The following is a 26573-nucleotide window of genomic DNA, read 5'->3' as shown; positions in this document are numbered from 1 at the left end:
CATTTCCTAGCGCTGCCGGCGGCCGGGCCCAGCCGCCGGGCCAAGATGGCTGCCGCGCCGGCGGGCCCGCGGCGTGCCGGGAGGAGGGGCCCAGCCCCCCGCCGCAGGCGGGCACGGCCCCGCCGGCCTGTGCCCCGAGCCTCAGCCCGGTACCGGCGGTGCTGTACGCAGCGCCCGCGGCGGGGCGGCGCAGGGAGAGCCCCGGCGGGGGGACGGGGCCGGCGGCACCGGGGTACCGAGAAGCACAGCCCAGGCCCGCGGCGGGCGGGTGGCCCGGACCGGCGCGGGGAGCAAAGGCGGCCCGGGGGCGAGCTCTCCTCGGCCTGGCACGGCGGGGGGCTGGCGGCAGCCGGCGGGGCAACGGCAGAGGGAGGGGAGGCAGGCGGGCAGCTCCCGCCGGCCGGCCCGGAGAGGGTCGCGCCGTTGCGAGCCGCCTGTCACAAGGCCGCAGGCCCGCGGCCGTCCCGCCTGTCGCTGCCCTCCGCTGCCGCCGCCTGCTGCTGCAGTACCGGGGCGGCCCGGAGGCCCCTGGCGGGAGGCGTCAAACGGGCGCCGGAGCTCCCCGCACTGCGCCCTTCGCTGGGACACCCGGCACGGGGGAGGAGGCGGCGCGGGGAGGAAGCCGGAGCTGCCTGGGCGGTGAGTCACGGTGCGAAGGGCAGGGAGGTACCGCAGAGCCTGACAGGAGCCGCTCTGTCCTGCGGCGCCCTGGGAACAGCGCGGCGCGGCCCCCCCCTCCCCCGGCGAACCAGGCCGGGCCGCTGCCGCCCCTCGCCCCGCCCGCCACCACGCGAGCGGAGAGGCTCGGTGGGCGGGCCCCGCCCACCTTTCGGCTACCGTGGTTGGGTGGCCCCGTCTGCAACTGGGATTGGTCACCCGGAAAAGAGGTTGGCGCCCATTGGCTGAGAGGTGCCCTCCAGTGAGCCGTGCGCAGAGTAGTAGGGAGGGGCGGGGTGATCCGGGGGGAGAGTGCGCGGGGCCGTGTGCAAACCGCGTGTGGCGCAGCCAGAAGGGACCCGGGAGCAGGCGGGCAGGGCCGGGCAGCGCGGGGCCTACACTTGTCCGGGCGGGCCACTGCCGCAGCGGCTCCGGAGTCCTCAGGTAATGGCCGGGCCGGCCTCGGCCGCGGGGAGCGGGGAGCTGCCGGGGCTGCCGGCGGGGAGCGAAGGCAGAGTGCGGGGGGGATGATGGCGCTGGCGCACTCTGGCCTAGTGCGCGGGAAAGTGGTGCCGAGCGGCCCGGCTGGGCTGGGGCGCGGTCCTTTGGCCTGGGGGCGGCGGGTGGTGGGGGGGGGAGCGCTGAGGGGGAGTGGGGCGGCGCGGGCCCCGCCAGGGCGGGCGGCGGGTGAGTCAGACTCCGGCGGGCGGCGCGGGGGGAGGCCGCGCTTCGGGGGGGAAGGGGGCCGGGGCGCTGGGGCAGGCCGGGCAGCAGCTCCCGCCCGGGCGGCGGCCCGGTGGCGGCGCTCGGCCGGTGGGCCGGTGGCGCCGTGTCCCGCTGGTCGGGCCTGGCGCGGGGCCGGCGGGCTGCGCTTCACGGGGCCGGGCCGGGGAGGGGGAGGCGGCCGGGGCCGGGCCGCGGCGCGGGCCGCGCTGTGACTAACCTCCCTGTGAGTGAGCGGCCGCAGGCAGGCCGGGGCGGAGATCTGGTGAGACCAGGGAGCTGGGTGGAAGGTGGCTGAAATAAAACTGTTTATTCTTTTTTTTTTCTTTTTAATTCTTTCCTCTCCCTTCTTTTTTTTTTTTAAACCCGTGCTGAGCTCCCCGGCGCGGTGGCAGCGGGGCGGCTGGCGGGGCCTTGGCCGGGCGCACCACGTGGCTCCCCACGTGTGAGGCTCTGCCGGAGACAAGAGGGTCGAGGTGTTGCAACTATTTGTCTCCGACCACAGGCATGGATGGTGGCCTGCTCCAAATCCAAATGTGGCCTATAAATGGATAGGAAAAATAGCCTGTGACATCTACAGATCGTGGACTAGTGGAGCAGCCTTTCATTTAAGTTCCTGTCAGACATAGTTCTCAAGTAACCGCTGTTACTCATTTACTATTCAGAATTGTTAAAGCAGTTATTAAACTTAATAGGGTGTTTTATTTTCATTTCAGCACTTAATCAGATCCCATTGCCACACAGCGTTAGGGTTGCCTAGTCCAGTTTTCCTCCTGAGCACAAACTTGCCTAGAGAAGCAATCCTGCATCTGTCTTCAAAGGGAAGAGGTTAAAGGAGTTCAGCAGGGCTGTGCAACAACTTTGAGAGTTACAGGCTTAACCTGCCATGTTTTAAAACTGATTTTGATAGTGTCTGGACTGAATTTTATGTGAAAAACTGTAAGTGTTGCAGATGTTGTTTACTTTTAACATTTTGTGCCGATAGCAATAAAAAATAAAAGGGGAAGATGGTAGAATGTGCTTATTCGGTAGATAATCTGGAGTGTCTCCCACTCTATGTTATGTTGTATGCATAGGCAGAAAGTGCTACAGAGTCACATTTTTAGTGAACTTTTGCTTTCCTGATTTGAGTCAACAAAGCTATCTCAGAATTACTAGCCTAATTGAAGTCATGATATATTTCTGGCCTCTCAGCAGGTTTCCAAGTTTTCAAGTTTTGGTTAATATTCAGTATTCTTGGAGCACCTTGGCTGTGGAGTGTATTGGGGGAGTCTAAATGGATTGTAGGGCTTGGCTTTCCACCGCTGCAAGTTTTCCTGAAGTTTCAGACTGCTGCCTTTCAGAACTGGGGTATTGTTATCTGGTGGTCAGAATGCTTAATTTTGTGTCGTCTTCTAGTGAGGACAAAAGCCAGAGACAGGAGCATCACTAACTCTCTCTATAGTGTGTTTTCAGGTTACAGATGTGGAAGTTCAACCAGCTGAATACTCGGTAGCTTTTGTGAAAGTCGTGTCTGTGTTCAATTCTTAAAATGCAGTTATTGGGAAATAAAAACTCCTCACGGGTAGCTTTTTTCTTGAAATGAGTAATATTTTGACTTCTCTTTTGAAACTAAATGCTAGAACTTATGCTAGTAGTCCTTTCTGCCTTTCAGTTTGCTTATCTTACAGGAGGGGAAAGCTAAGCTGCCTGTTATATAGGGGTTTCACCATGTTCAGGCTGCCTTGTCAAATTCAGGTGTGGTATTGTAGGTGGATCACCAACAGCCTGGAAGGAAACTGCTGATGATCAAGTTTGCCTCTTTGGTATAGCTGACTGGCCAAAGAGCTCTTAAGTACGCTGGCTTTAGCAGTGGCATTTATCTAGTCTGTCCTTTGATTGAAGTAGTGAAGTCCTATTAATACTGAATAGAAGTGATACTTGCAGATTAAAGAAGCACCTGGTAAGTATAATGAAGATAACTGCTCCTGTTATTGTTGGGCTGTTGAATTCTAAGGAAGTGCTAGTATCCAGAAAAATCCATGAGTAATCTCAGAGGTGAAGTTCAACTTCCTTTCTACTATGGGGAGCATAACTTTTTGTTTGTTAAAACAACTTCATCCTCAGAGGGCATCTAGGCTAAAAGCCATAAAAAAAGGAGCGGTAGGTGTTTCCATCAGATGGGCTACTAAACCAGGCTTGGATGTTGTTGGATCTTGCGTGTGAAGCCTGCAGATTAATAGCACATCTCCTGCTTTATAAAGTTCTGAATGCATATTAACAGTCAAGCCACAGAAAGGCATGATCTTCCACTTAGAAGTTTGATAAAAGAGTATCACTAGAAGAATCACAAACTTTTGTTACTCTGAAGCTGGATACTTAAGTTGTGCTTGGAAGCTTCAGATTTGATGTAAGAAACCACAGTGGTGGCACTTCCCACTTGGATCTTGGAGCTGTTTTTTTAGCAGTAGGATAATCTTACAAAACAAAATAAAATTCATCCTTGATTTTTTGCTGAATGGCCGCGGGATGATTTATCTCAACTTGAAACTACCAATACAGAGCTCTGTAGAAGGAGTTCAGATGAATGACACTTGTTTCCTTAGTAGAAAGGTAAGGTTTGAGGGCAACTGAACTTGTGTTTCTTCAAAACTGTTGCAATCTAGTCTGAGGCAGTGGATTAGTATCTTGCAGAATTTGACCTGGCTCAGAAATACTTAGTTGAGGACATAGTTTGTTTTCTGTTACTTATTTTTGTGTCCTGGTGAGGTGAAAATACAGTTCTGTGGGCTGTCGAGGGGGAGGCAAGCTGCTTTGTGTGTGCTTTGTGTGACACGGTTGAACTGTGGAAGACACTAATAGATACAACTTCAGTGAAAACTTTCCAGGAAGACTTCAACAAGTACTGGAGGTGGCCTTGATAGATAAAAGGAACTGCTGGAAACTTGCCTGTGATGACAAAATGGAGGAGTATTGACTAATAGAGGAGAATGTGAACTTGGTTGGTTTTCACTCATGGGTGATTTTTTTTTTTTTCTCATGGAGGTTACTGAGTAATGTAATGGTGTCCAAACAGGCTGGAGACTACCCATTTAAGGACTTGTCTTCTGAACCAGCCTCTTCTCCTTAAAGGTGGCTGTTGGCTTTATCTGAAAACTAAATCCTTTTATTGGTTTTAAAAACCAGTTTACACTGGTGGGCAGTTTGGTCTCATGTAAGGTTTCTTAGAATGTGGGGTGAGTAAAACCAGTGTCAGCTGCATCCACCTCTAGCTGGTGAGCTTGTTTTTGTTTCAGATCCTTTACAGGAAGAATGCAGAAGTTAAACATTAAAATACTGGTGAGGAGAAATTCCAGGCAAACTGGTACTTCTGTCATATACTTAGGGTATCTGAAGATGGAGCAGCATGCTTTGTAATCGTACTTCTGTGGCAGCTGTAACCTTCAAATATCTGAGTCCGGGGGGAAGAGGGGCCTCTGAAGATAAAGGGTTTTAAATGAATCTCTCTCAAATAGCCTTGAAGGATAGTTGTGCAGAGAATGTTGTTTGGCGAACTAAGATTCCACAAACTGAGTAAGAAACCTAAAGCCAATTTGATGTATACCAGAGGAAAAGAAACTTCAGGTTTTCCTCTTGAGGGAGTAGTTAAAAGGGAAACGATTTTTGAATTGGGTGTAAAACTTCTCAGGTTCCTTTGGGGCAGCAAGTAGTGAGCTTTTGGCTGTCGTGCAGATCCTGACCCTGACTGGCAGATGGACAGACTAGATACAGGCTGGCAGATCAATCTTAGTATAAAAACTTCTCCACTGTGTATCTATAGCAGATCTAGCTCACCTATTAAATGTTTGTCTTTTACTGTATGTTAATCTAACTTTGTTAGGATCTTCACGTGGGTAACTGGTGGCAATATTTGATCCTGTCACATACGGCTGTAGTCTCAAGTTCATGGTTTAGAACGAAAGCCTGGTAGTTGTTAGTATCTGTAAAGGTGTTGTAAAGACTTTAGAAGAGTTACAAGTTGTGTGAAGAATATACCTTGGTATATAACTCAGAGACCCCCGTCTTGTCTGCTTTAAATTAAAAGCAGCATCAACCCTTGTGCTTGAGCCCAGCTCCTGCAGTTGGCTTTGCTTGTGTTTTTCCTGTTCTGCAGTGTCAACATGGTTGCTATGAAAACAGGCATAAACAATAGCACACTGAGTGCCAGCTGCTGCCACCACAGTCGAATGCTCTGCACCCTTAGGTGTCCTAATAAGATAGTTTGGAATCTTTGAACACCGAGATGAAGCAGAGAAGACTGTTACATGTAAAATCCAAGTATATCTCTGAAGTGTTCAGGCAACCAGTTGTTTTATTCTCTTTTAGATCTGTTTAAGATCATCTTGCAACCTTTCATTTGAGCACTTTGAGTGAACACCTTCATCTGGTCGAGCTGGAAGGCAGATGTGGCATTACAGAAGTAGCATACTAAGCTTGTATCTCTTGTACTTTAAATACTGAGGGTTCTGCTGAGGTTGGAAGGATGGATAGTCACTTCTGTGCTGAAGATGATTGGAGAGAGGAACTGTTTTGAGGGAGGAGTAGCTAAAAGCTGCAGTAAGCTTGTTCAGCATTGCAGTACTTTAAATAAAAATTCATGTTTAGATGTACTCTCTCCATTTAAGAGCTAAATGCCAGGATGCTAATTCTAGTTCTTTCTTGAGGTCTTGTTCTATTGTTCTGACTGCTTCTTTAGTGGCTTTCTTCAAGATATAACTTGTGAATGCTCCTGGTAATCTGGGATGTTGCATGGTTTGGGGGGGGAGGGAAGCATTCTAATGTGAATAGATTGTAGGGTTATGAGAAGAGGATTACCTTGATGGGGAGATCAGGTAAACTGCCAAACATACCAAATAATGATTCTGTTTCTCTTGTTGAGAATAATGAATTGGGAGAGAGCATGTGAAGCATTTAAACTTGAGGAGACTTCATCAAAACAAAGCTTGACAGAGGTATTTTTAGACCGGTGTACTTTAAACTTGTCTTCAAGCACACTTTTAAAAAAGGCTTAAATTTAAATGTTTAACTTCCTTGTTCTTCTTCTAGTTCTAGGAGTCTTGCGTAACTGTTTTACAGCTTAGGGGAGTTGTGGTACTGTGACCGCAGTCTGTTTAACCTGCCCCATCCTAACCACTGCCTCAGTGGCCTGTGGCAGACTGACTTTCTGCTCCACGAAATGCATACCTCCGTTCCCCAATATGGGCAAAAGAAGTGGTTTGTGCAGTCTCGGACAGGCATGCCTATCTGATGTTCTCCCAGCATTCTAAGGATGCTTTCCAAGTTAGCCTTCTAGATATCTGGCAAGTGTCTGGTGTCTTTTAGGGAAGCCAAATGTCTTAAACATTTTCTTTTCATGTAAACCTGGGAGTTAACCTGTAGCTCAGGCTGCATACTTAATATACTGCAGTTGTAAATCTTGTTTCCCAGAGTTTACCTGTGATATAGGTCTTAAAGAGCTTAAGTATTCAAATGTTAAGCTAATGTGCTCTTTAAGGCTTTAGGTTTAATAACTGCCTTTTCTTACAAGTAGCTGCTAGGATGAAGCTTGATTACTCAATAAATGTAGTAGTTGCCAGTCAGACACTTCAAGAGAAAGCCAGGAAGAAAAAAATTTGTAGAGGGAAGTAGCTGGCTTTTGCGTTTTAACTCTGGGAAATAAGAAGGTGCATTACTGAAAGAGAACAACAGTAACCCTGGTAAGACAACAGTTAAAGGGGTCTACTTCTTTTTCTCCCCCACTACTAAGCATTTTACAAGGTCTTGAAGTGAAGACTGTCTACAGAAACTGAACAGAGGAAACACTACGTGTTACGCTGGTTTTGGGTTTGTTTTTTTTTTGCTGTTCAGAGCTGCCTTACTCCAGGCAAAGCTTATCCTCTACAGTGGTTTTAGTAGTCATGATCAGTATTGTAAAAGAAAGTACTGGGTAAGCCAGAAGTCCTGCTTGGTGTTCACTGTGGGAAACCTCTAAATCTCTTAATTTTAATGTGGGTTTTGGTTGGGGGAGGAGAAGGTGTTCTAAAAGTGTCTGTCTTCCTCAGGCAGCTAATCTGCAGCCATGAGCAGCAACGAGTGCTTCAAGTGTGGACGTACTGGCCACTGGGCTCGGGAGTGCCCTACTGGAATTGGCCGTGGTCGTGGGATGAGAAGCCGTGGCAGAGGTGATTGGTTGTTGTGATTTTTCAGTATTTGTGTAGTAAGATCTCTAGCTGACCACTCTGTAGTCTATAAAACTGGCTTTGTCAGTCCAAAGTGAAGAAGCTGGGACATAAACTGGTAATAATTTAGTTGGTTCTTACCTGTGCATAAGAATTTTGCCCAGGGCATTAAGTTAACTTGTCAATTCAGCTGGCAGTGTCCTTGATGAACTCTTAGAATATTCTGAACTTAACCCTTAAGCCTTTTTTCTCTCCTGTTACCCATTTCAAGCAGGCTTCCAGTTCATGTCTTCATCTCTCCCGGACATTTGTTACCGCTGTGGTGAGTCTGGCCACCTTGCCAAGGACTGTGATCTTCAGGAGGATGGTAAGTATCACTAAATATTCTACCTCTTCATTCATATGGACAGAGATCTGGGGTAGAAGAGAAGGATACAGTACACTGATCAAAATTCAGTAAAACAGTAGCTGTACGTGTCCTATATTATAAGCATGCTACATCTCACTCTACCAAGGTTTTATAGTCTTGTTTGGTATGTTTTTCTTATTGTGGAAGCCTGCTATAACTGCGGTAGAGGTGGCCATATTGCGAAGGACTGCAAGGAGCCCAAGAGGGAGAGAGAGCAGTGCTGCTACAACTGTGGCAAACCTGGCCACCTGGCTCGTGACTGTGACCATGCAGATGAGCAGAAGTGCTATTCTTGTGGAGAGTTTGGACACATTCAAAAAGACTGCACCAAAGTGAAATGCTATAGGTAAGAACTGATAAGACAACTGCAAAATGTACCTTAAGTGACACATGCATTGCTGAGTCTGATTTTTGGTTAGGAAATGAAGCCTAAACTTTGGCCAGGTAGCCTAGTTGTTTTAAGAGTTATCTACTGTTCTTCAAAACAAAGATTTGTAACACCTGCTAGCCCAGTCGAGTAATCAGTTCAGTGATGTGCATCTCTGGATGGCCAGAAAAATGCAGATGTTAAATCCCTTGAGCTGTACAGGAGAAAGGGCTCTATGTTTGTGCTACAGGCAAGTACTTCCTGTTACCTTCCACAAAAAGATAAACTAGAGTTGGGTACCCTGTATCCTCTGTGGGAACTAACAAACTCCAGCTGTACAAATCAGTTGACTGGCACAGCCAGCCCCAGTGAGAATATACTTTAAATGTCTTGGTTGTAGGAACTACACATAGAAGCAGGTGTTAAATCAGTTTGAAATGCCAGCTTCAAAATGCTGCCTGGCTTTCACATGCAGACCTGTACCAGAAACAGTGCCTTCCTGAGTGCAGTATTCTGCACTCCTGCCAAAGTTCCCTACTGTGGAGGAAGGAGAGAGAACATGGTGTGTTTGAGTTACAACTACTTACTCTCAGAACAAGGCTGAACTGCAGACAGAGGCATTGAAGCAGGCAAAACCCAGCACATGGTAAAAAGAAAGAAAACAAACCACCCAACTTCTGTGTTTGATGTAGGGTGGTTTTGGCATATAGTGATTAATGTGAGTTGAGGAGTTGGAACAGTTCCTTGCTCTGGTGAGGACAGAAGCTTGCCTTGTCAAAGAATTTTGGAACACTAAAACAGAAGTCTTTGAGTGCAAGAACTAGTGTTGTGTGAGGTTTAAGTAGACAGAATAGGATTGCTTTTCTGACTTAACTTTTCTGGATGTCTTTGATAAATAATTTGCTTTTTCCAGGTGTGGTGAAACTGGCCATGTAGCCATCAACTGCAGCAAGACCAGTGAAGTCAACTGCTATCGCTGCGGCGAGTCAGGGCACCTTGCACGAGAATGCACAATTGAAGCTACAGCCTAATTATTTTCCTTTGTCGCCCCTCCTTTTTCTGATTGATGGTTGTATTATTTTTCTCTGAATCCTCTTCACTGGCCAAAGGTTGGCAGATAGAGGCTACTCCCAGGCCAGTGAGCTTTACTTGCCGTGTAAAAGGAGGAAAGGGGTGGAAAAATCAACTTTCTGCATTTAACTACAAAAATGTTTATGTTTAGTTTGGTAGAGGTGTTATGTATAATGCTTTGTTAAAGAACCCCCTTTCCGTGCCACTGGTGAATAGGGATTGATGAGTGGGAAGAGTTGAGTCAGACCAGCAAACCCTCTCTGGGTTACATGGAAGTGATCCTATGCAGGAGGAAAGAAATTCTGGAAGTGTCTAAACTTCCTCATAACTTTAATTTTATTACAATGGCCTTGGATTGTCTGACCTCAGTAGCTGTTAACACCAAGTAATATCTGTATCAGGCCCTACCTAGAGCATATAGCTGAGTGGGAGTAAACAAACAAGATGCACATGCCTGTTCATGGCCATGAGAGAGAGAGAGAGAAATCGGGAATAAACTTAAAAGTAACAGTAATTCAGTCAATGAATGTTCATGTTGGAGATACAGAACGTAATGGAAAGCTTTTGAGTAAATATTTCAAAGTAAATCTGAAACCCAGACATCAGTGCTCATAGCATATACAATTTGGAGCTATTCAGGAGTTGCAAATAAATGCATTTTCACAGAAAGCAAGATGTTATTTTTGTATACTATATCACTTAGACAACTGAGTTTCATTTGCTTGTAATCAGTTTTTAAAGTAAGATGGTAAAAGCAATTGAAGTCCTAGAACATAGAAAATGTAATTTTAAACTATCAATAAAGCTGGAGGAGGAAGGGGAGTTTGGCTAAAGTTCCTTTTGTTTATTTTTGGTTTTCATGTACACAGTGCAAAATAACATATTAAAAAGGGGTATGTGGAGGTGTAAAAAGTTTTAGTTTGGACTTTTCTTTTGTACTGTCTTTATGTTAAGTCTCCATCAGGTAGCATCAAACTGTAAATATGTCAAATACGCAGCTGTTCTTCCAGGCTGCTGTGGATCTGTGTATGCTCATGCGAATGGGTTGTGTGGGCTTGTTTCATCCCTGCCCAGGCACTTGAAGCCGTTCCTGTAAAACCTTTGAAGAAGGCCCAGCCATTGTTGGGGGTGCTGTGAGCTCCAGGGCCGGAGCAGTTTCACGGTCTGGTAGCAGCACCTCAGCCTTCACCGGTGTTGCTGCACCAAGAGCTGTCTTGTCCCACGCCCCGTGTTACAGGCACTGCCCGTTCCCACACGTTCCAGTGTGCTGGTTGACTGAGGCTTAGTAAATGGTTAGAAGTCACCCTCTGTCGGCTCCCTTCTCATCTGTATCCTGAGCACGTCCACTCAGTGAATAAAGTCATCTTGACGCGCAAGAAAAACAAGGGCAGGAGTTCTTGACTGCAGAGTGCCTGGCTGTGAGGCAGGGCTGGAGAAGGGGCGCCTGCAGTGCTGGGCAAAGCTGGAGGTACCTCGAGGCTTGGCTGCCTTCAGGAGCGCTGGCAGGTCATCTGGAATCTGCCCAGCTGCGCCAGGGGGTGTGTGCTGTAGGCTGCTTGTGTTTGCATCTTCACACACAAACCAAAGGCTTTCCTTTGAAGTCCCAGAGTGGTTTTCATAGGCTCTGTGTGCTACAGCACTGGGAAAAAGGGCCTGCGATGTCAGAGAGGAGAAGCACCAGGCACAGCTGTGCTGGAGTGAAACCGAATTGGCTCCTTTACTTGTCTTCTAGTGCTCTGTTGACAGTTAACCCGTTGAGTAGCGTGCTAAGGTTTCCAGTTATTTCGGAAGCCAGGCTGTTAAAGGTGGTGGATGCGGTGGTGCCCCTGAAGGCTGTGGTCTGCCAGGAGCAATTTCAGCCTGTGGCTTTCAGCAGACGAGCACGTAGGTGAGGCTTACAGAGCAGCAGCGGGACCTCTGCGGTTGATGAACTGGCAGATCCCAACGAGAACTGGTGCCTGGGAGCGTGTGGGGCCTGATAAGCTTCAGGTTGTTTCAGGAAGTCTGATGCCTAGAAGGTGGGTGTCCAGGAAAGCTGGCGGCTGTAGCTGCTGAGTTGCATCAGGTGAACTGATGGGATTGCTGCTGTTTTGCGGTGGGCTGCCGTAGCCATTTAGAGTTGCTTAGCATTTAATGAAGATTTAGAACTAAAGCTTTCAGCCTGGGTTTGGTGTTCAAAGCCTGTGGAAAACATTGAGCCATAGTTCAGGGAGAAGGAAGAGATTGCTGGGGAGGAGCAGTGAGTACAGGGCGGTAGAAGGCCCGTGGCTTGGCTGGCAGCAGCCGACCTGAGCCGGTCCTGCTGCGCAGGCAGAACCGTGGGCCGGCAGAACCGTGGGCCGAGGTGCCTTTATTTAAGGTACTTCACTAGGGAATGTTCTTGCGGTGCTTTGCCTAAGCAGAAAAAAATTCCAACTATTTGCTTCTGCCTGGTCAGCGTGACATAAAGACGTAGAAGGAACTGAGTGTAAAACCAAAGGGAGGTGGCGGCAGCCACTGCAGCTGGTCCCGGTTGCTCCTGGGCTCCACGCGCCGAGCAAAGCCTTCCTGGTCCCGTGGAGCCATGGGTTGGGGAAGGGGTTTTGTTGGGGCTGGAGTTGTGCGGCGGTTTTGAGCGGCGTGTGTGTGTGGTTGGTTGCTTTTAATAGCTGCTGTTGGAGCATGAATGTACTTCTGTGTCTTAAAGGCGGTTGCCAAAACCCTCATAAAATCCACGCTTGAAACGCGTGGGTTGCCGTGGGGTAGTTCAGGTCACCTGTTCTCCCTCAGCCTCATGGCAGGTTGGTATAAATTAACTGAATCTTTACATATAATTATCTTAGTTCAACAGTAACAAAGCGTGAAGCTCTGTGATTACAAAGAGTTTGGGGCTTAACCCGTAGCTAAAGAACTGCTCTGTCAAAGACCTGCTGGTGCTGGCGACGGCTGTAGCCGACTTCCCCGCTCCTGTCGAACCTGGCGATGAAGCTGGGTTACGCAGCTCCTGCAGCTCCTGCTTCTTGGTGCTCAGGTGCTTAACTGCTGCGTTACTACCGCTGAGCTGTTTCGGCGTGTCTGAAAAGTAGTGGTGGTCTCAGAGAGCACGCTCTCCTTTTTTTTTTTTTTTTTTTTAACAAATTAGAAGCGGGATGTAACTTCAAAAGGAGAAAAGGATTCCAGCTAAGGTGGCTCTTCCAAGTCATCGTCCTGTGGACAACAGCCAGGAATGTTGCTGCTGCGTCACCTGTCAGTTGTTCCAAAGCGAGTGAGATGAGCAAGCAAACGGGGATCTCACAGACTGGGGGCACTGGGAAGACTCAAGCCTGCTATTCTGTCCCTTCCGTGTTAATCTTTCCCGCTGTACCCCATCGGTTTTTGAAGACCCGTCCCATGATGCGCTCCAGGGGCTGGCGCTTTCTGGAAAGGGAAATTTTATTTTATTAAAATTACCGGGAGTCGTTGAATATATTCTCACTGAAACCAGTCCTCCCAGTGTGGTTTTTAGAGCAGCTAGGGAGGGCGGCTGCGGTCGCCCCGGGGGGCGCGGGGGGGGGGCGCGGTGCTGGGGGGGCCGATCCCGCCCTGGGGGGGCCGGGCGGCAATGCGGGGCACGGAACGCCGCAAAAAAGCGCGTTTCCATTCGTCACCGGGACACCGAGAGGAAGAGGAGGGCGGGCGGCGGCGTGAGGGGAAGGGCGGCGCTGCGCCCTTCCCCGCGGGGGGGCTCGCAGGGCAGGCGCGGCCGGGTCCGGGAGCGGCCCGGTACAGCCCGGTACAGCCCGGGGCGGGCCCGCCGGCACCCCCCGCCCCCCGCCGGCACCCCCCGCCCCCCGCCGGCACCCCTCGCCCCCCGCCGGCGGGGCCGGCCCTGCCCTGCGCGGGCCGCGCGTGCGCACCCGAGGCCGCTTCCGGTTCCGGCGGGCGGCGCGTCTTCTTCCGGGGTACCCCGGCGCGGCGGCACCATGGTGAGTGCGGGGCCGGGGCCGGGGCCTGGGCCTGGGCCTGGGCCCGGGCCCGGGCCCGGGCCCGGCGGTGGGCGGCCCTGCTCCCGCGGTGGGCCGGGGGCGAGGGCCACGCGGGCCGTGCTGCCCGCTCCCCCCGTTCCCCCCGGCCGGGCGCCCCGGAGCGAGGCCTCTCTGGCGGGGGCTGGGCCCGGGCGGCCAGACGCTGCGAGCGCGGGTGGTAACGGTCCGTCTCTGCTCTCTTCCAGGCCCGGAACGCGGAGAAGGCGATGTGAGTGCGGGGGACGCCGCGCTCCTGCCCCCGGGCCGGCGCCTCAGGCCCGGCCCCGCCCGCGCTGCCTCCCCGGTGCCGCAGACGGGCCCTCAGTGCCGTGGCTCGCAGCCACAGGCCCGCGCTCGCCCAGCCGGCGGGACCCGCCGTGGGGCACCGGCAGCCTGGCAGGGCCTTCCAGCGCCCGGCTGCCCGCGTCAGGCGGCTCCCGGGACTGGGAGTGGAGGGACGCGGGGCACCGGTGTGCCCGGGGGCTGGGAGCGGGGGGATGCGGGGCGCAGGGAGACGCCGGGGTACCGGCAGCGGGGGGATGCGGGGCACTGGTGTGGCTGGGAGCGGCGGGATGCGGGGAGCCGGTGTGCTCGGGGACTGGGAGCAGGGGGGATGCTGGGCACCAGTGTGCCCGGAGGCTGAAAGGAGGGGATGCAGGGTCGGGAGCTGGGGGATGCAGGGAGCCGGGGGGGCCAGGGCCGGGAGTGGGGGGAAGGAGGGAGGTGGGGGGGGGGCTGGGAGTAGGGGGGTGCAGGGCACCAGCATGCCCGGGGGTTGGGAGCGGGGGGATTCAGGGAGCCAGGGAACGCAGGGCCAGGAGCAGGGGGATGTGGGGCACTGCTGTACCTACTGCTCAGCGCTGGGCTGGTGCTGCCGGGACAGAGGCTGCAGCAGGGGCTGGATGGTAAATGTGGTGAACTACGTTCTAATAACCCATTACAGTTTTAGGCAGTTCCCATTTTTGGAACAGAGGTGCCAGGCTGGGCAGGAGTCTGTCAGCATTGATTTAAGCAGAATTGTTGCTTGGGAGCAGCTTGGGCTAAACCGATGGCTTTTAACATACTTATTTTTCTCCTGACCTCCCTGAGTACTTTTCAAAAGGCCTTACAGGCCACCCTGTAGAACTGCTACATTAGAGGCTCTTCAGCATATTTGTCTTGTGTGTGTTTTTCTTCCAAAAACACTTTCTGAGCTTGTTATAGTAACTCAGAGGGAGGTTGAAGAGACTGCAGCTGGCAGACTCCGTGCAAGGTGCTCTTCTGCAGTGATCCCAGCCAGTGCATCTCGGACACTGGACTGAATGGTGTGATTCCATTCTGGAAATCCCAGGCAGGTCAGGGTTGGAAGGGACCCCTGGAGAGCACCCAGCCCACCCCCTGCTAAAGCTGGCTCACCCAGAGCAGGCTGCACAGGGTCATGTCCAGGCGGGTTTGAATGTCCCCAGAGCAGGAGACCCCACAGCCTCGCTGGGCAGCTGCCCCAGGGCTCTGTCACCCTCAAGGGAAAGACATTTTTCCTCACATTCAGCTGGAACTGCCTGTGTTGCAGTTTGTGCCCGCTGCCCCTCGCCTGCCGCTGGGCACCCCTGCAGAGCCTGGCCCCATCCCCTTGGCACTCCAGCCTAGAGAATTGGCTTAGATGCAGGGTATAGGTATGCTGTTCAAGGTTTTAAATGCAGTCGATTGTTTTGCATTTTTTAACATACCTATTAAATGTCTAGTAAATAAATAAAACTGTGTATTAAATTGTAGTGTGTGTAGTCTCTGCTCAGTTGCGAGAGACTTAGAATACTTTGGTTATGTTGATAAACTTGATTACTGACTGCTGCTTTCCTTACTGAAGCTTTTTTCTCTTGAGTTTTTTGTTTGCTTTGTGGTGTATCCCCTGCTAAGATTTGTAACCTTTAATCCTTGTGCTTGTAACTTGCTGACATCCTTTTGCTGCTAATAGTGAACGTGTTGGCATATGCTAAACAGAAAAAAAAAATTAGCTGCTGCCAGTGTTTACATTTATGTAAGAAATTTACTCCCGAGGATTTCTAGCATTGAAGTTGCTGGCTGGAAGACCTAGTCAATGAATATGTTCGAGCCTTTGTTTTCTACAGACTGTAATTAAGTCCATAATAAACATCCAGAGTAGAACTCATTCCTGTTGGAATGTAGCTTTGTGAAAGTAAATCTGCTTCCTTTCTTTTCTTTAGGACGGCCTTGGCAAGATTCCGGCAAGCTCAGCTTGAGGAAGGGAAAGTTAAGGTATGATGTAAAAGACCTAAAGCTTTGTTAGCTCCAATCAAGAGTGGGACGCAAGCGATGTGCGGAGCTGTGTGACAGCTGCCAGGGCATGTGCCAGATACAGGTGTCCTGTAGGAGTCTGACATTGGTCACCTGGAAGGCAGCTGAAGTAGGGGCTGTATTTCACAGTGAGGCAAAACAAACAGTAAATAAATTTTTAAACAGGTTATTTGGTTAAGAAAATTCTATGTATGTGGGTGTTTCAGAGAAACATTGGCTCGGCTGCCGAGAAGAAAGTGCAAATTAAACATCACTTAATTTTTTTTATGTAATAGTTTGGAAAACCAACAATCAAAAACCAAATTACAATAGTGCTGAAAATAGAGGCAGCATGTGGCAGAAAATGAAAATTATTTTTGAGACTCAAGTTATCTCCTTCTGCAATTGCTTACACAAATGGATACATGTGCACATATTTTTCTAACAGTAATCACAAGGTTTGTTTGGATTTCTTCCCAGAAGAGGTAGAGAAATCCTTCTAATCTCTTTCGTTGGTGATACTCGGACAAAACAGTAACCGCGAAACTGGGGGCTGTCAGGATCATTGTGAACTCGAGGCATGTTATTAACCCAACACATGACAGCAGTGCATCTGTTCATCATCTTCGCTATCATGCAGCTTTTTTTTTACTTGATGTAAGATTGACAAAAAATGGACTTGGTGACTTTGTAATTTAAAAACCCCACCACTATAATGAAGGAAACAGCATGCCTAAACCCATGCAGAACCTTAGAGACTAATTCTAAACCATCTCTGGATATTCCTGTACATTTTTCACTGAATCATAACTCAATTTGCAAGAATATTTATGTTGGAATCGGAGTGTTCCCAATAATGTTTCTTGGACAGGCTTAAAATTTTTAATTTTGGGTAACTGACAAAGGAATTCTGGCAACTGAGGTGTCATACCTTTGCAAGTTAAATTGTTTTACACACGAGTGCAAGCAATATGAAACAGTAAAGTGGAAAATAACAGTGTGAGGGAAACTGCAGTGGAAAAGATTCCATGAACAGCAGCCAGAAAATAAGATGGGCTAGAGTTCCCAGTATATTATGTGACGGAAGGCTTTTTAATACATAAAAAAGTATCAGACAGAGTCCTAGAGGTAATGTGAAGTGTTAAGTTTGTGTAAGCCAGTCTGTAGAATGTGAAGAAGGTTGGGGAAAAGGAGTTTTGTATTCTCAAAACTACAATTTATCCAAAACAAAATCATTTTGGAAGAAAATTACATTATTTAGGTAGTAGCAATTGAGGAAAAAAAGGCTTAAATGTAATAGATACTTGAAAGACAGTGGATTTTATTCAGATGCTGGTATATTGAAAATGATGTTGTAATTCAGCTGTCCGAAAGGGAACGTTATTTGTATTGGAGAGGATTGTGGGGTGTTTTATAAAAACAGGTGACAGGTTTTGTTTTGAATAAAGTGGATTTACATAGATTTTTATATTTTTTGATAATTTTAATTTGGCAGGGTTGTAAATAGTCACTGTTTTCCACTTGCTAAAAATCAGCGGGAGCGCAAGATACTGGAGCTTGGTAGCATAGTCTGGGATTAATTAAGCAATAAAGTTTGCATGAAATGCTGTCAATATATTGATGCTAGGTGAAAACTTCATGGTGTGTGGCTTTCTGTCAAACAGGAGCGAAGACCTTTCCTTGCATCAGAGTGTAATGAATTGCCTAAAGCTGAGAAATGGAGGCGACAGGTAATGTCAAGCTATAGGTTTTTCTGATTCTATAGTAGGTATTTATAGACGGCTTCTTACAGATTTTTTTCAGACTTCTTCAGTACGCTGCCAGTTAAATCACAGAGATTTATATATATATATATCAGATAAATAATAATTTAGGTTGAAATATCCTACAGTTCACCACAGTATTCAGATCAGGTCCTACCATGTCAAGTTGCCCAGGGCCATGTCCAACTGAGTTTTGAATATCTTCAAGAATTTGGATTCCCACAGCTTTATGGGGCACCTGTTCCAGAGTTTGAATACATCCTTAATGATCCCCTCCCCGCCCTTGAATTTAATGAGAATTTCGCCAGTTCCAGCTTGTTTGTTGCTACTTGCCCTGTTGTCATGCACATCCCAAACAGTCTGGCTCTGCCCTCTCTATACCGTAGGTAGCTCAGCTGCCCTTGGGTGGCTGAGGACAGCAGTAAGTTATTCCCTTTTTGCCTTCTCTTAAGGTGGGTCAGACTCAGTTCTCTCTCAGCCTCTCGCTGTGGACATGCTTCTTTCCTCATCACATGTACAGCTATAAAAATGTTTCCTTGGTTTTTAAGCTTCTGGGGTACTTACTTCATTAGTGTCTGAATAAAATCTATATTGATATTTTAAATTGATAGGCTCGGGTCCATTTTCTAGATCGAAAAGGCAACTTAGAAGTTGGGTCTTTCTAGGGTTTTTTTTGTGGGTTTTTGGGGGGGGTTGTGGTTTTCGTTGTTTGGTTGGGTCTTTTTTTGAGAAAATCACTTGTGTTCTTATTTAAATAGATCATTGGGGAAATTTCCAAGAAAGTGGCGCAGATTCAAAATGGTAAGATTTTTCTCATTAGCTTTTTTTTCATTTTATTTTAATCTCCAGTCTTAAGCAGTTACAGTGTAGTTCACATTTCATGTGAACTATACTGTTTCCATTGCATAAATTCTGAAACTACTCTGGTGCTTCTAGTAAGCTGTCTAATTTGTTGTCTTTTCCCCCTCTAACAGCTGGATTAGGTGAATTCAGAATTCGGGACCTGAATGATGAGATAAACAAACTTCTGAGGGAGAAAGGACACTGGGAATTCAGAATAAAGGAGCTTGGAGGTCCTGATTATGCTGTAAGTGTAGATGATTTTGTACTGCATGGTTGTTCTGCTTACAGGTGAAGTGACCAATGAGAAAAATCTGGTCAATGTTTAGTTTAACAAACATTTGCCAAGTAATATGTGGTTGAGAGGAACTTCATTCAGCTCCTAAAAATGTTAGGTTGTGTTAGAAGAAATATTTGTTTCCGTGATGAGCAGATCAGACTTTTTATTTGGAACACCAGTTCAAGGGGCCTTGCCTTCCTGGTAGGAGTTTGCAGCAGGGTCTGATCTTACCCCTCGGTCGGTGCTGGGTGTCTGTGTTGCTCTCTGTCCGTCTGCAGAAGGGTTTTCCCTTGGCTCACCGAGCTACTGCCGAAATTGAAATAATGACGCTAGCTCTCACTTGCCGAAACATCAAATGTGCGCTCATTGTCAGATTAGTAGTGCTGGTTTATCTGATACCTGAATGTACTAGTGCAGAGAATAAGACAGGTTTGGATATTTTGGGAAGGTGAATCCGGTATGGGCGCTTGTTTTAAATGCGTGATTTGTAGTAGAAGTAGAGAACCTGTGTAAAAATGAGCTGTGAGGGTGTTTTACTTGCAGGGTAGTTTGAACTGGTGTAGTGCATCTTCTTTCTCGATCCTTTAATCTTTGAAGATGCCCAGGAAAACAGGTAATACAAGAGGAATACCATTTTAAAGAATGAATTCTGTTTTCCAGCGGATTGGACCGAAAATGTTAGATCACGAAGGGAAAGAAGTTCCAGGAAACCGAGGTTACAAGTATTTTGGAGCTGCAAAGGATTTACCAGGAGTTAGAGAGCTTTTTGAAAAGGAACGTAAGTAAATAGCAACTCTTCCCAGACATGGAAACACATAGTAGTATTTCTATATAGTACATAGTACATATATACTCAAGATATAGTACGTATCTTGAGTAAAATGTCTGCTGTAGTATGTGGGGAAGGCTAGTAACACCATATTCTGGCCTGTGCCTTAGATCAGCTAAATAAAACGCTGAACACAAGCAGTTAATTAAATGCTGTTTCTTTGAGCAAAGAACACCTTTGGCTGTTTGCAATTAAAGAAATGTAGAACAGAGTAAACCGTGTGTTTTCTGCTGGGTGTTCCAAATGATCAGGACTGATGTTGTGTAGAGACTTCCCAGCATAACAGGTTAACTTTATTGATAAGGTCTAAATTGTACTCTGAGTTCAGAATTTTTTTTAAAAAAAGGAAATTGGCTCGATTGTAATTTTAGAAGCAGGAATCACCTTTCATAATAGGAAAAACTAGATGTAAATGGATAAAACTGCATGTATAATTTGTCATTGAATGAGTGGGAATTACTTGGGCCTGGAAGTGACACAGAGTAAATCAGCTTTTTCTTACTTTCTGTCTGCAAAGAAAAATTAGGGGAAATACTACATGATCTGGGGGAGCCTGAGGCAGTTTTTTAGTTCCTTTCATCTAGCAGTCTTGCTCTGTACTGGGACTCCAGTACAGGAGGCAAACCAGCCACATGCATGGCAGTGGTGGGACCTGTGCGGTATGAAGCACTGGGTCACCTGTTCAGACTGCGTTGTGCAGTCCAGAGTAAAACACCAGTGCTCCCAATGTCGGCAGCAGTTCGGGGCAGGCACTGGTTATTAGCTTAAGCGAGGTAGCTGTAGTTGCTGTGAGGCTGACAGGAACCAGGAATGCCCAGCAAGTTACTGAGATGGACCTGGATGAATGACGGTCGTGCTCTTTCAGCCCTCCCACCACCTCGGAAAACGCGAGCTGAGCTTATGAAAGCCATTGATGCAGAATACTATGGCTACAGGGATGAAGATGATGGTATTCTGGAGCCGCTGGAACAAGAACATGAAAAGAAAGGTATGTGAGATACAAAACCTGCATAAACCAGTCCAAGAAGGGGTGCTGGCGGACTCTGAAGATAGCTTTCTTTTTTCCCCCGTGGGTGTTGTCTTGTGCTTAGCTGTCAGATTTCATCTCTTGCATAGGTGTCCTAATCACTGTTGTGGAAGGCTTTTCAGGGGTGAGGGGGTGTGCTTTAGAGATGGCTTTCCTCTTTACTGTTGTTAGTGATTTCATACTGTCAGCAAGTGATTTGCTGTTGAAGGAACATCTCCATTTTTCCCTACCTTTTTCATGCTTAAGAACATAAGAGTAGATTGCAACAGGGAGATCTATGGAACTCAAGCACTTATCTCCCTCCTTTGTGAAAACCAACTGTACCATCTGTTTCCTGTCTCATCTAATTATTTATCCACAAACATAGCTGTTTCATTTTCTTGGAGATTAGAGGGGACCTTCTGGAAACCCTGTAGTCTGGGTGGCCTGTGCTGATTTATCCACATCATGCATCTCAGAATTTCAACACATTTGTGAACATTTTTTCCTTTGAAACCCATACTTCCTCAGTAGATAATATTTATCCATGTGTCTGCTCACTTAGTTCTCTGGCTTTGTTTCTACTGACTTGCCCAGTAAAGACATCAGGATTATGAGTCTAATTCCTGAAACCCACTTTAATATTCAGCACTGTGTGCCGTCTTCTGGTATTTGTGTAGCTTTGGGCAAGAGGCTGCGCACCACCTTTAAGAGCTTAGCTGTTTTCTAAATAGTCCTCTTAGTGCTTCAGGTAAGCAGTGTCTAATCCTGGCAATTTGTTGCTGTTTGCATTGTATGTTTGGTTTTATGGTCTGTTCTTCTGAAGCTTCAACTGCAGGCAGATCCTCAGTGCTCTGCAGGAAAAGTCCTGCTACAGGAACCCTTGGCAGGCTTTTCCACAGAACACAGCAGATAGAACGATCAGGTTTTTCTCAAATGGTGGTGCTTTGTGTTTACGATTATCTGTCTGGATTTAGAGTGAAAAACTTTAAATGAAACTGCAGGAGGTGGCTTGTCCAGATGATTACAAGCGGGTGAGCCTGTAACTGTTACCAATACTTAGTTTCTCGTGGTGTGGTCGTCCACTACTTTTATTTAGCCCTGCTCAGTGTGTGAGATCCTCATCGTATTGTGTGTTAAAAGATTATGCCTTGTCAGTTAGATTACAGGACAGGGAAGAAGAAGGAGCTAAAGGAAATATTTCCCTTATCCATGTCCCGCAGCATAGCCTAGAGCCTTAAAGTGAGCGAGGGGCAGCTGGCTGGCAGACAATTGATAGTGAAAAAAGGGAAGTTGTGCGGTGCGGCGCTTGCAGAACGGCTTCCCTCTGTGTTCAGCTGGCACGTCTTGTTAATTACAGGCAGGAGAGGTAGTTTGTCTGGATTCATGTGGTTGTTTAAGAAAACTAACATCTTTGGGGATTGTACCACTTGAAATAACAAGGGTAGAGATGCTAACGGAACCAATAGGTGTACTGTTAATGTACAGTTAATGTACTAATAATGCACAATAGCTAAGATTCTCTTAGGGTCACTTGTTGTCTGGGCTGTTGTGGTTTTCACCTTGTTATCAAAAACTTACATTTTTTTGAAACAAAGCATTGAAAAATGTTCTTAATTTGGGGTACCTGTTCTATTACGAAACCACACAAAGATGCCGCTAGTTAGTTAGACCTTGCTGTCTGGGGAAGAGCATTTTAATGTTAAATCTTTGAGAGGTAGGAGGAGTGACTGCTGACTGCTGCTGTTGTAGGCATTTCATCCTGCCTGGTTGCATGAATTTTGCACCTCCCTAGAATTTTTATACACTGGCAATGTCACTGATTAGTCTTCTTAAAACTTGTTTTAGCGTTCTTACTAGTACTCAGCTGTGCAGTAGAGGTAGAGTAGCCTAACAGCTAGCTAGCAGTGAGTTACAGATTTGGAATCGTGCTACAAAATAGGATAAATACGCTATGAGCTGAAAAGAGAGAGGCTTAGAGACTTATGTAGGTGGCCACTTTAAGGAGTGTAATCATGTTTTATTGACTACGCAGTGATCAACATTCCTATAGCTGTTGACATGCTACAGAGCTGTAGGAGCCACTTAGCCTGGTCATGCAACTTCCCCTGTCGCTCTGTTCAGAAAGTAGGTTGATATTTATCTGTGACACTTCGAGTCTAAAATGTACCCAAATTAAGGCATTGCCAAGTACCACAGTTTCAAAATGCTAGCACTGGGTTTTGCTCAGACTGCGTTGGTGTATTTTGTTAGATACTACATCCAGGTTCTACAGTAAGGGTGCCTTAACAGTGTAGAGGATTTAAGCAAGAAGTTGAAGTCTGTTGGAAGAGCTTTGGAAGTGGGACCGTGCTGCTTTAACATGCTCTCAGATACACTTGCCATTTTCCTTTCCTAACCAGTTATAGCAGAAGCAGTGGAAAAATGGAAAATGGAGAGAGAAGCACGACTTGCAAGAGGGGAGGAGGAGGAGGAGGAAGTAAATATCTATGCTGTCAATGATGATGAGGTATGTGATGGCTAATGTAAGGTGATGTAACATTTCATGTGTCTTCTGTGCTGCCTTCTTGGATGCAGAGTTGCTTTGCCAAGAACCTGTCTGCTGCTGTGTTCTGCCCTTCTCTCTGCCTAACTTCCTATACGTTTGTCCCTGTTCTGTAAAAATCAGTACTAAATGAGTACACTGGGTGCAAGTTTAGAAAGTGATGAAAGCTAGCAGCTCAGGAAGACTTCTTATTTGAGTGAGAAACAGCTAACAGCTGAGACCTTGCTGTGGTTTATCTGTCACTGCCTGGAGTGCTGGTATCTGTGAACTAGTGTCTTGTTAACGCTGATCAGTCTCGCTCCCAAGTACAATCTACATCAGTAACAGCACAAGTAGGTCTGTGTGCAGTGTAATTTATGCTGTCAATGTGTAGCAAAACCCAGGGTTGCTCGGGTCTTGTTTATACTTGAATTGTGATACAGCAAGGCTTTGCTGACGCTGCAGCTGCTACCGGGACATGGCTCTTGTTTCTTTAATCTCCGTGCATCCAGGGCTGGTAAGAGAAGTGAGGGACGTTGGCACCACTCTCCGAGATCTGTAAAAGGGGTACTGGAAACTAGTTCTTATTTCGCAGTCCATACCTAAGTGGGTTTATCACGAGAATAAAAAGGAGTTAGTCCATAAGGTAAAAGTGGTGGTACCCTGTTTTATTTCTGTTATGTCATGATTCGTAAGCCCAGCTCTGAGGTGTGAGAAGGAGGCAGTACGGAGCTATACAGGGAAGTGGTATGTATATTTTTAAAGCACTTGCTTCCTTCTTGGTTAGTTGGCTCCCCTTTTGTTTATAGCTTTACTGTGGCAGACAGAGATAGGGGAGAGGAGGGAATGTAGCTTTACACTCATGCCCATGCCGCAACAGAGGAAAAGCCATATGAAGAATGAAGGCAGTGATTCTGGAAATGTCGAGGAGGAGAAGCTGAACTTGATGCTTCTCATATTCCTTTGTTGTTCGGGCCTGTTTACCTCCTTGTCTTTGTAGCGCTTATCCTGCTGTATCTGGTTCCTTCTGGCAAAGGAAGTAAAAAAGGGCTTTTTGATGACCTCTTCAGAAAGTAAACTTGATGTGGCTTAATTATTTTTTCCTTTAGTCTGATGAGGAAGGTGGCAAGGAAAAAGAAGGTGAAGAAGGCCAACAGAAATTTATTGCACATGTTCCAGTGCCATCTCAACAGGAGGTAAGACGTAACAAAATTAAGTTGCAGAGATGCACTCAGGCTTTTGCAAGACAGAGATCTTAACTTATGGCAGGTCATCAGTAAAAGTGTCCTCAGTTTGTTATTTCTGTGACTTGACACTGCAGCTGTTTAATCCTTTTGCAGATGCTGTGGAACTGGAATTACAGTACCATTGCTATAACCCTTTTCACCTGAGAATTCCCCAAACCTTCATAAATATTACATACATTGGAAAGTGTTGTGGTGCTATGACCAAGATAACCCCAATTGCCTACTATATCTTTTCTGCTGCCTGTCTTAACTTTTTTTTAATTTAATGGGATGATTTCTGAATTGCAGGGTTTGCTCTTGTGAATTTTCTAAAACTATTTTGGTGGCATGACCTTGAATTGACTACTATATTCTAAAACTGCTCCAGGATATATATATTACCTTAACAGTACAAGTTGTTTGATATACAATTGGCAAGAATGTTCTGGAGTTACATATCTTTTGGTAGGTACGCCTTTACATCACGCAGACAGCATGTGGCAGTTTGTCCCCTGCTGCCATCTTGTCAGATAACGGTGCTGTGTTGTCCTTTGAAGTCATGATCCGGCAGATTCAACAAAATGTGTAATGGCTTGTCAAAACTTCAGGAGAAAAATAATGATTAAAAACATTGCACTCTGGCTGATGGTATTCTCATAATGAAAAGAGCATAACTGAGGGTGAAAACTTGCTGATTTACATAGCAGTTTTTTCTAATTAGACAGTAGTCAGTGTAACGCTTTTACAGTGGCAGATCACTCCATACCTTATGCCTATGGGATTACCCCTTCTAGATACTGCATTACAAAAACTGAGGTTCAGAGCACTTATTTTTGAGAGATACTGTGTGCCTGTGTGCAGTTTGGACAAATATAAAATGATTACTGAGATTAAAACAAGTCTTGCAGGCAGTATTAGTAGATCTTTAGCGTACGTGCTTGTTAAAGAATCATGTATTGCTGGCACTTCCAGACAACTTTTAGGTAAGAGGTTCATAGCCATTGCTAATGTGAAAGGCACACTCGTCACACTGTTATTTCAGGGGTGTGGACTGGTGTGGCATAACGCCACGTGTTGTGTGTTTGTTAAAGCTATATCTAAGACAATTGCTTGAAACAAAATACTCCTGAGAGTAAAATGAAATGGTGGCTAATATCCTAATTAAAAAGGGTAGGATCATAGGTCTGAAACAGAGGCATCTATCGTACTGCTGCTTTTGGCTTCCATGAGCTTCAGTTAAGTATGAAAAGACACTCCTGACTCATCTTAATTCAACTACTTTTACACTAGTACACACCTCTAACTTTCACAGTCTGTTTCCTGTGGTTTTGTTCCTCCTGTCTGAGTAGCAAAGCATGCTAGATTCGGTATCTCAGTTAAGCTGAATGTCATCCTATTTTTGTATTTGCAGATTGAGGAAGCTCTTGTACGGAGAAAGAAGATGGAGCTTCTTCAGAAGTATGCCAGTGAAACCCTCATGGCACAGAGCGAAGAAGCAAAAACACTTTTAGGATTGTAGCATTGCACCAGTATGTCCCACGTTTTGTGTAATCCATCTAAAAACAACAGGTTCATATATTCTGGTAGCAGACACTTTGAGCTCTGAAAGTCCCTCAGGATGTTAACGGTAAAGTGGTAAAGTTTGTGTGTCCTGCTGAAGGAAAACCATCGTTTTGGTTTATCCACCAGGATGACTTGGCTCTTCAGTGCTGAAAAAGACCAGACCTAGGTTAGCTTGTCTGCATCTTCAGCAACTGTCCTCGGTCCTTCCACGGTGAAACGGTCTGTGCAGTGGTGCCTCTCACCCGACAGAGCCCCAAACCAGTGACTCCTTAAATCCTGAAGGAAAGCTGAATGGTGTTACTGCCTTTCTGTCCGCTGTATCCTGGCTGTAAGTGTACACATCTTTCTCCTGTTAATACATGCTGAGCCGAGTCCAGAAGTAACTTAATTTGTTACTCCTGGTTCACTTACCAGGATAGCCTAGAAGCTGTTCACAGGTACCCTGATGGCAAATCTTACCAGTGACTTTGAAGTTGATGTGGTTCTTCATATAAACACATGCAGTATGTCTAAAAGCTGTTACCCTTTTTGTGGTTTGTAACCGTGCCTGGGTGAATTGTTTAAATGCTGGATATTTCAGCTATTGTAAATACTTCCAACTTTGCAATACCTTGCTCAAAAATTTTTACTAAAAGCTTACTTGCAACCTGATGTCTTGTTTCATTCTAGCTGAAAGGATTGTGTTGCTTCACTAACTGTAGCCGAAGAACGGGATGAGAAACAGCCATCCCACATAGAGGTTTGAAGCTCTGCTTCCCCTGCTGCTCTTAGCTTGTGTGTCGTGTGACAAGAGGCAGCCTACAGCAGAGCCTGCTCGGAGGCTTACGGGTGACTGACATCGTTATACAGGTCTGAGAGAATGAAATTTGAACTTGGACATCTGCA

The 26573-nt window shown here is 46.9% G+C and overlaps 2 protein-coding genes across 7 annotated transcripts; both read left to right on the top strand.

Annotated features, from left to right (window-relative positions):
- The first annotated feature begins 600 nt into the window (after positions 1-600).
- On the top strand, positions 601-10225 carry CNBP (CCHC-type zinc finger nucleic acid binding protein). Of its 6 annotated transcripts, none has more exons than XM_055804018.1 (5): positions 601-639; positions 7440-7559; positions 7831-7923; positions 8113-8311; positions 9246-10225. In XM_055804018.1, the coding sequence occupies exons 2-5, from the start codon at positions 7457-7459 to the stop codon at positions 9361-9363; spliced, it is 513 nt and encodes a 170-aa protein (XP_055659993.1). In that variant the 5' UTR covers positions 601-639; positions 7440-7456; the 3' UTR covers positions 9364-10225. The 6 variants fall into 6 exon arrangements, with proteins under 6 accessions (XP_055659993.1, XP_055659989.1, XP_055659991.1 ...); XM_055804014.1 differs by having other exon boundaries at positions 612-639; positions 7828-7923; positions 8110-8311; XM_055804016.1 differs by lacking the exon at positions 601-639 and adding an exon at positions 944-1101 and having other exon boundaries at positions 8110-8311.
- A 3009-nt stretch (positions 10226-13234) lies between these two features.
- On the top strand, positions 13235-26339 carry ISY1 (ISY1 splicing factor homolog). The gene is made up of 12 exons (XM_055804012.1): positions 13235-13347; positions 13593-13615; positions 15588-15639; positions 17322-17387; positions 18179-18221; positions 18395-18507; positions 19201-19318; positions 20235-20357; positions 22778-22884; positions 24009-24095; positions 25537-25654; positions 25815-26339. The coding sequence occupies exons 1-11, from the start codon at positions 13345-13347 to the stop codon at positions 25642-25644; spliced, it is 843 nt and encodes a 280-aa protein (XP_055659987.1). The 5' UTR covers positions 13235-13344; the 3' UTR covers positions 25645-25654; positions 25815-26339.
- The last annotated feature ends 234 nt before the right edge of the window (positions 26340-26573 follow it).

Source organism: Falco peregrinus, chromosome 5 (genome assembly GCF_023634155.1).
Source record: "Falco peregrinus isolate bFalPer1 chromosome 5, bFalPer1.pri, whole genome shotgun sequence".
Taxonomy (NCBI): domain Eukaryota; kingdom Metazoa; phylum Chordata; class Aves; order Falconiformes; family Falconidae; genus Falco; species Falco peregrinus.
The sequence above is the reverse complement of the archived record's forward strand: the minus strand, read 5'-3'. Positions and strand labels throughout refer to the sequence as shown.

Excerpts from the sequence above, each read along its gene's own strand:
- CNBP (XM_055804014.1), top strand. The coding sequence starts at position 7,457 with ATGAGCAGCAACGAGTGCTTCAAGTGTGGACGTACTGGCCACTGGGCT. Across the intron at positions 7,560-7,827 it reads GATGAGAAGCCGTGGCAGAG|CAGGCTTCCAGTTCATGTCT; the intron begins GTGATTGGTTGT and ends ACCCATTTCAAG. Across the intron at positions 8,312-9,245 it reads ACCAAAGTGAAATGCTATAG|GTGTGGTGAAACTGGCCATG; the intron begins GTAAGAACTGAT and ends TGCTTTTTCCAG.
- ISY1 (XM_055804012.1), top strand. Across the intron at positions 13,616-15,587 it reads CGGAACGCGGAGAAGGCGAT|GACGGCCTTGGCAAGATTCC; the intron begins GTGAGTGCGGGG and ends TCTTTTCTTTAG. Across the intron at positions 22,885-24,008 it reads ATGCTGTCAATGATGATGAG|TCTGATGAGGAAGGTGGCAA; the intron begins GTATGTGATGGC and ends TTTTTCCTTTAG.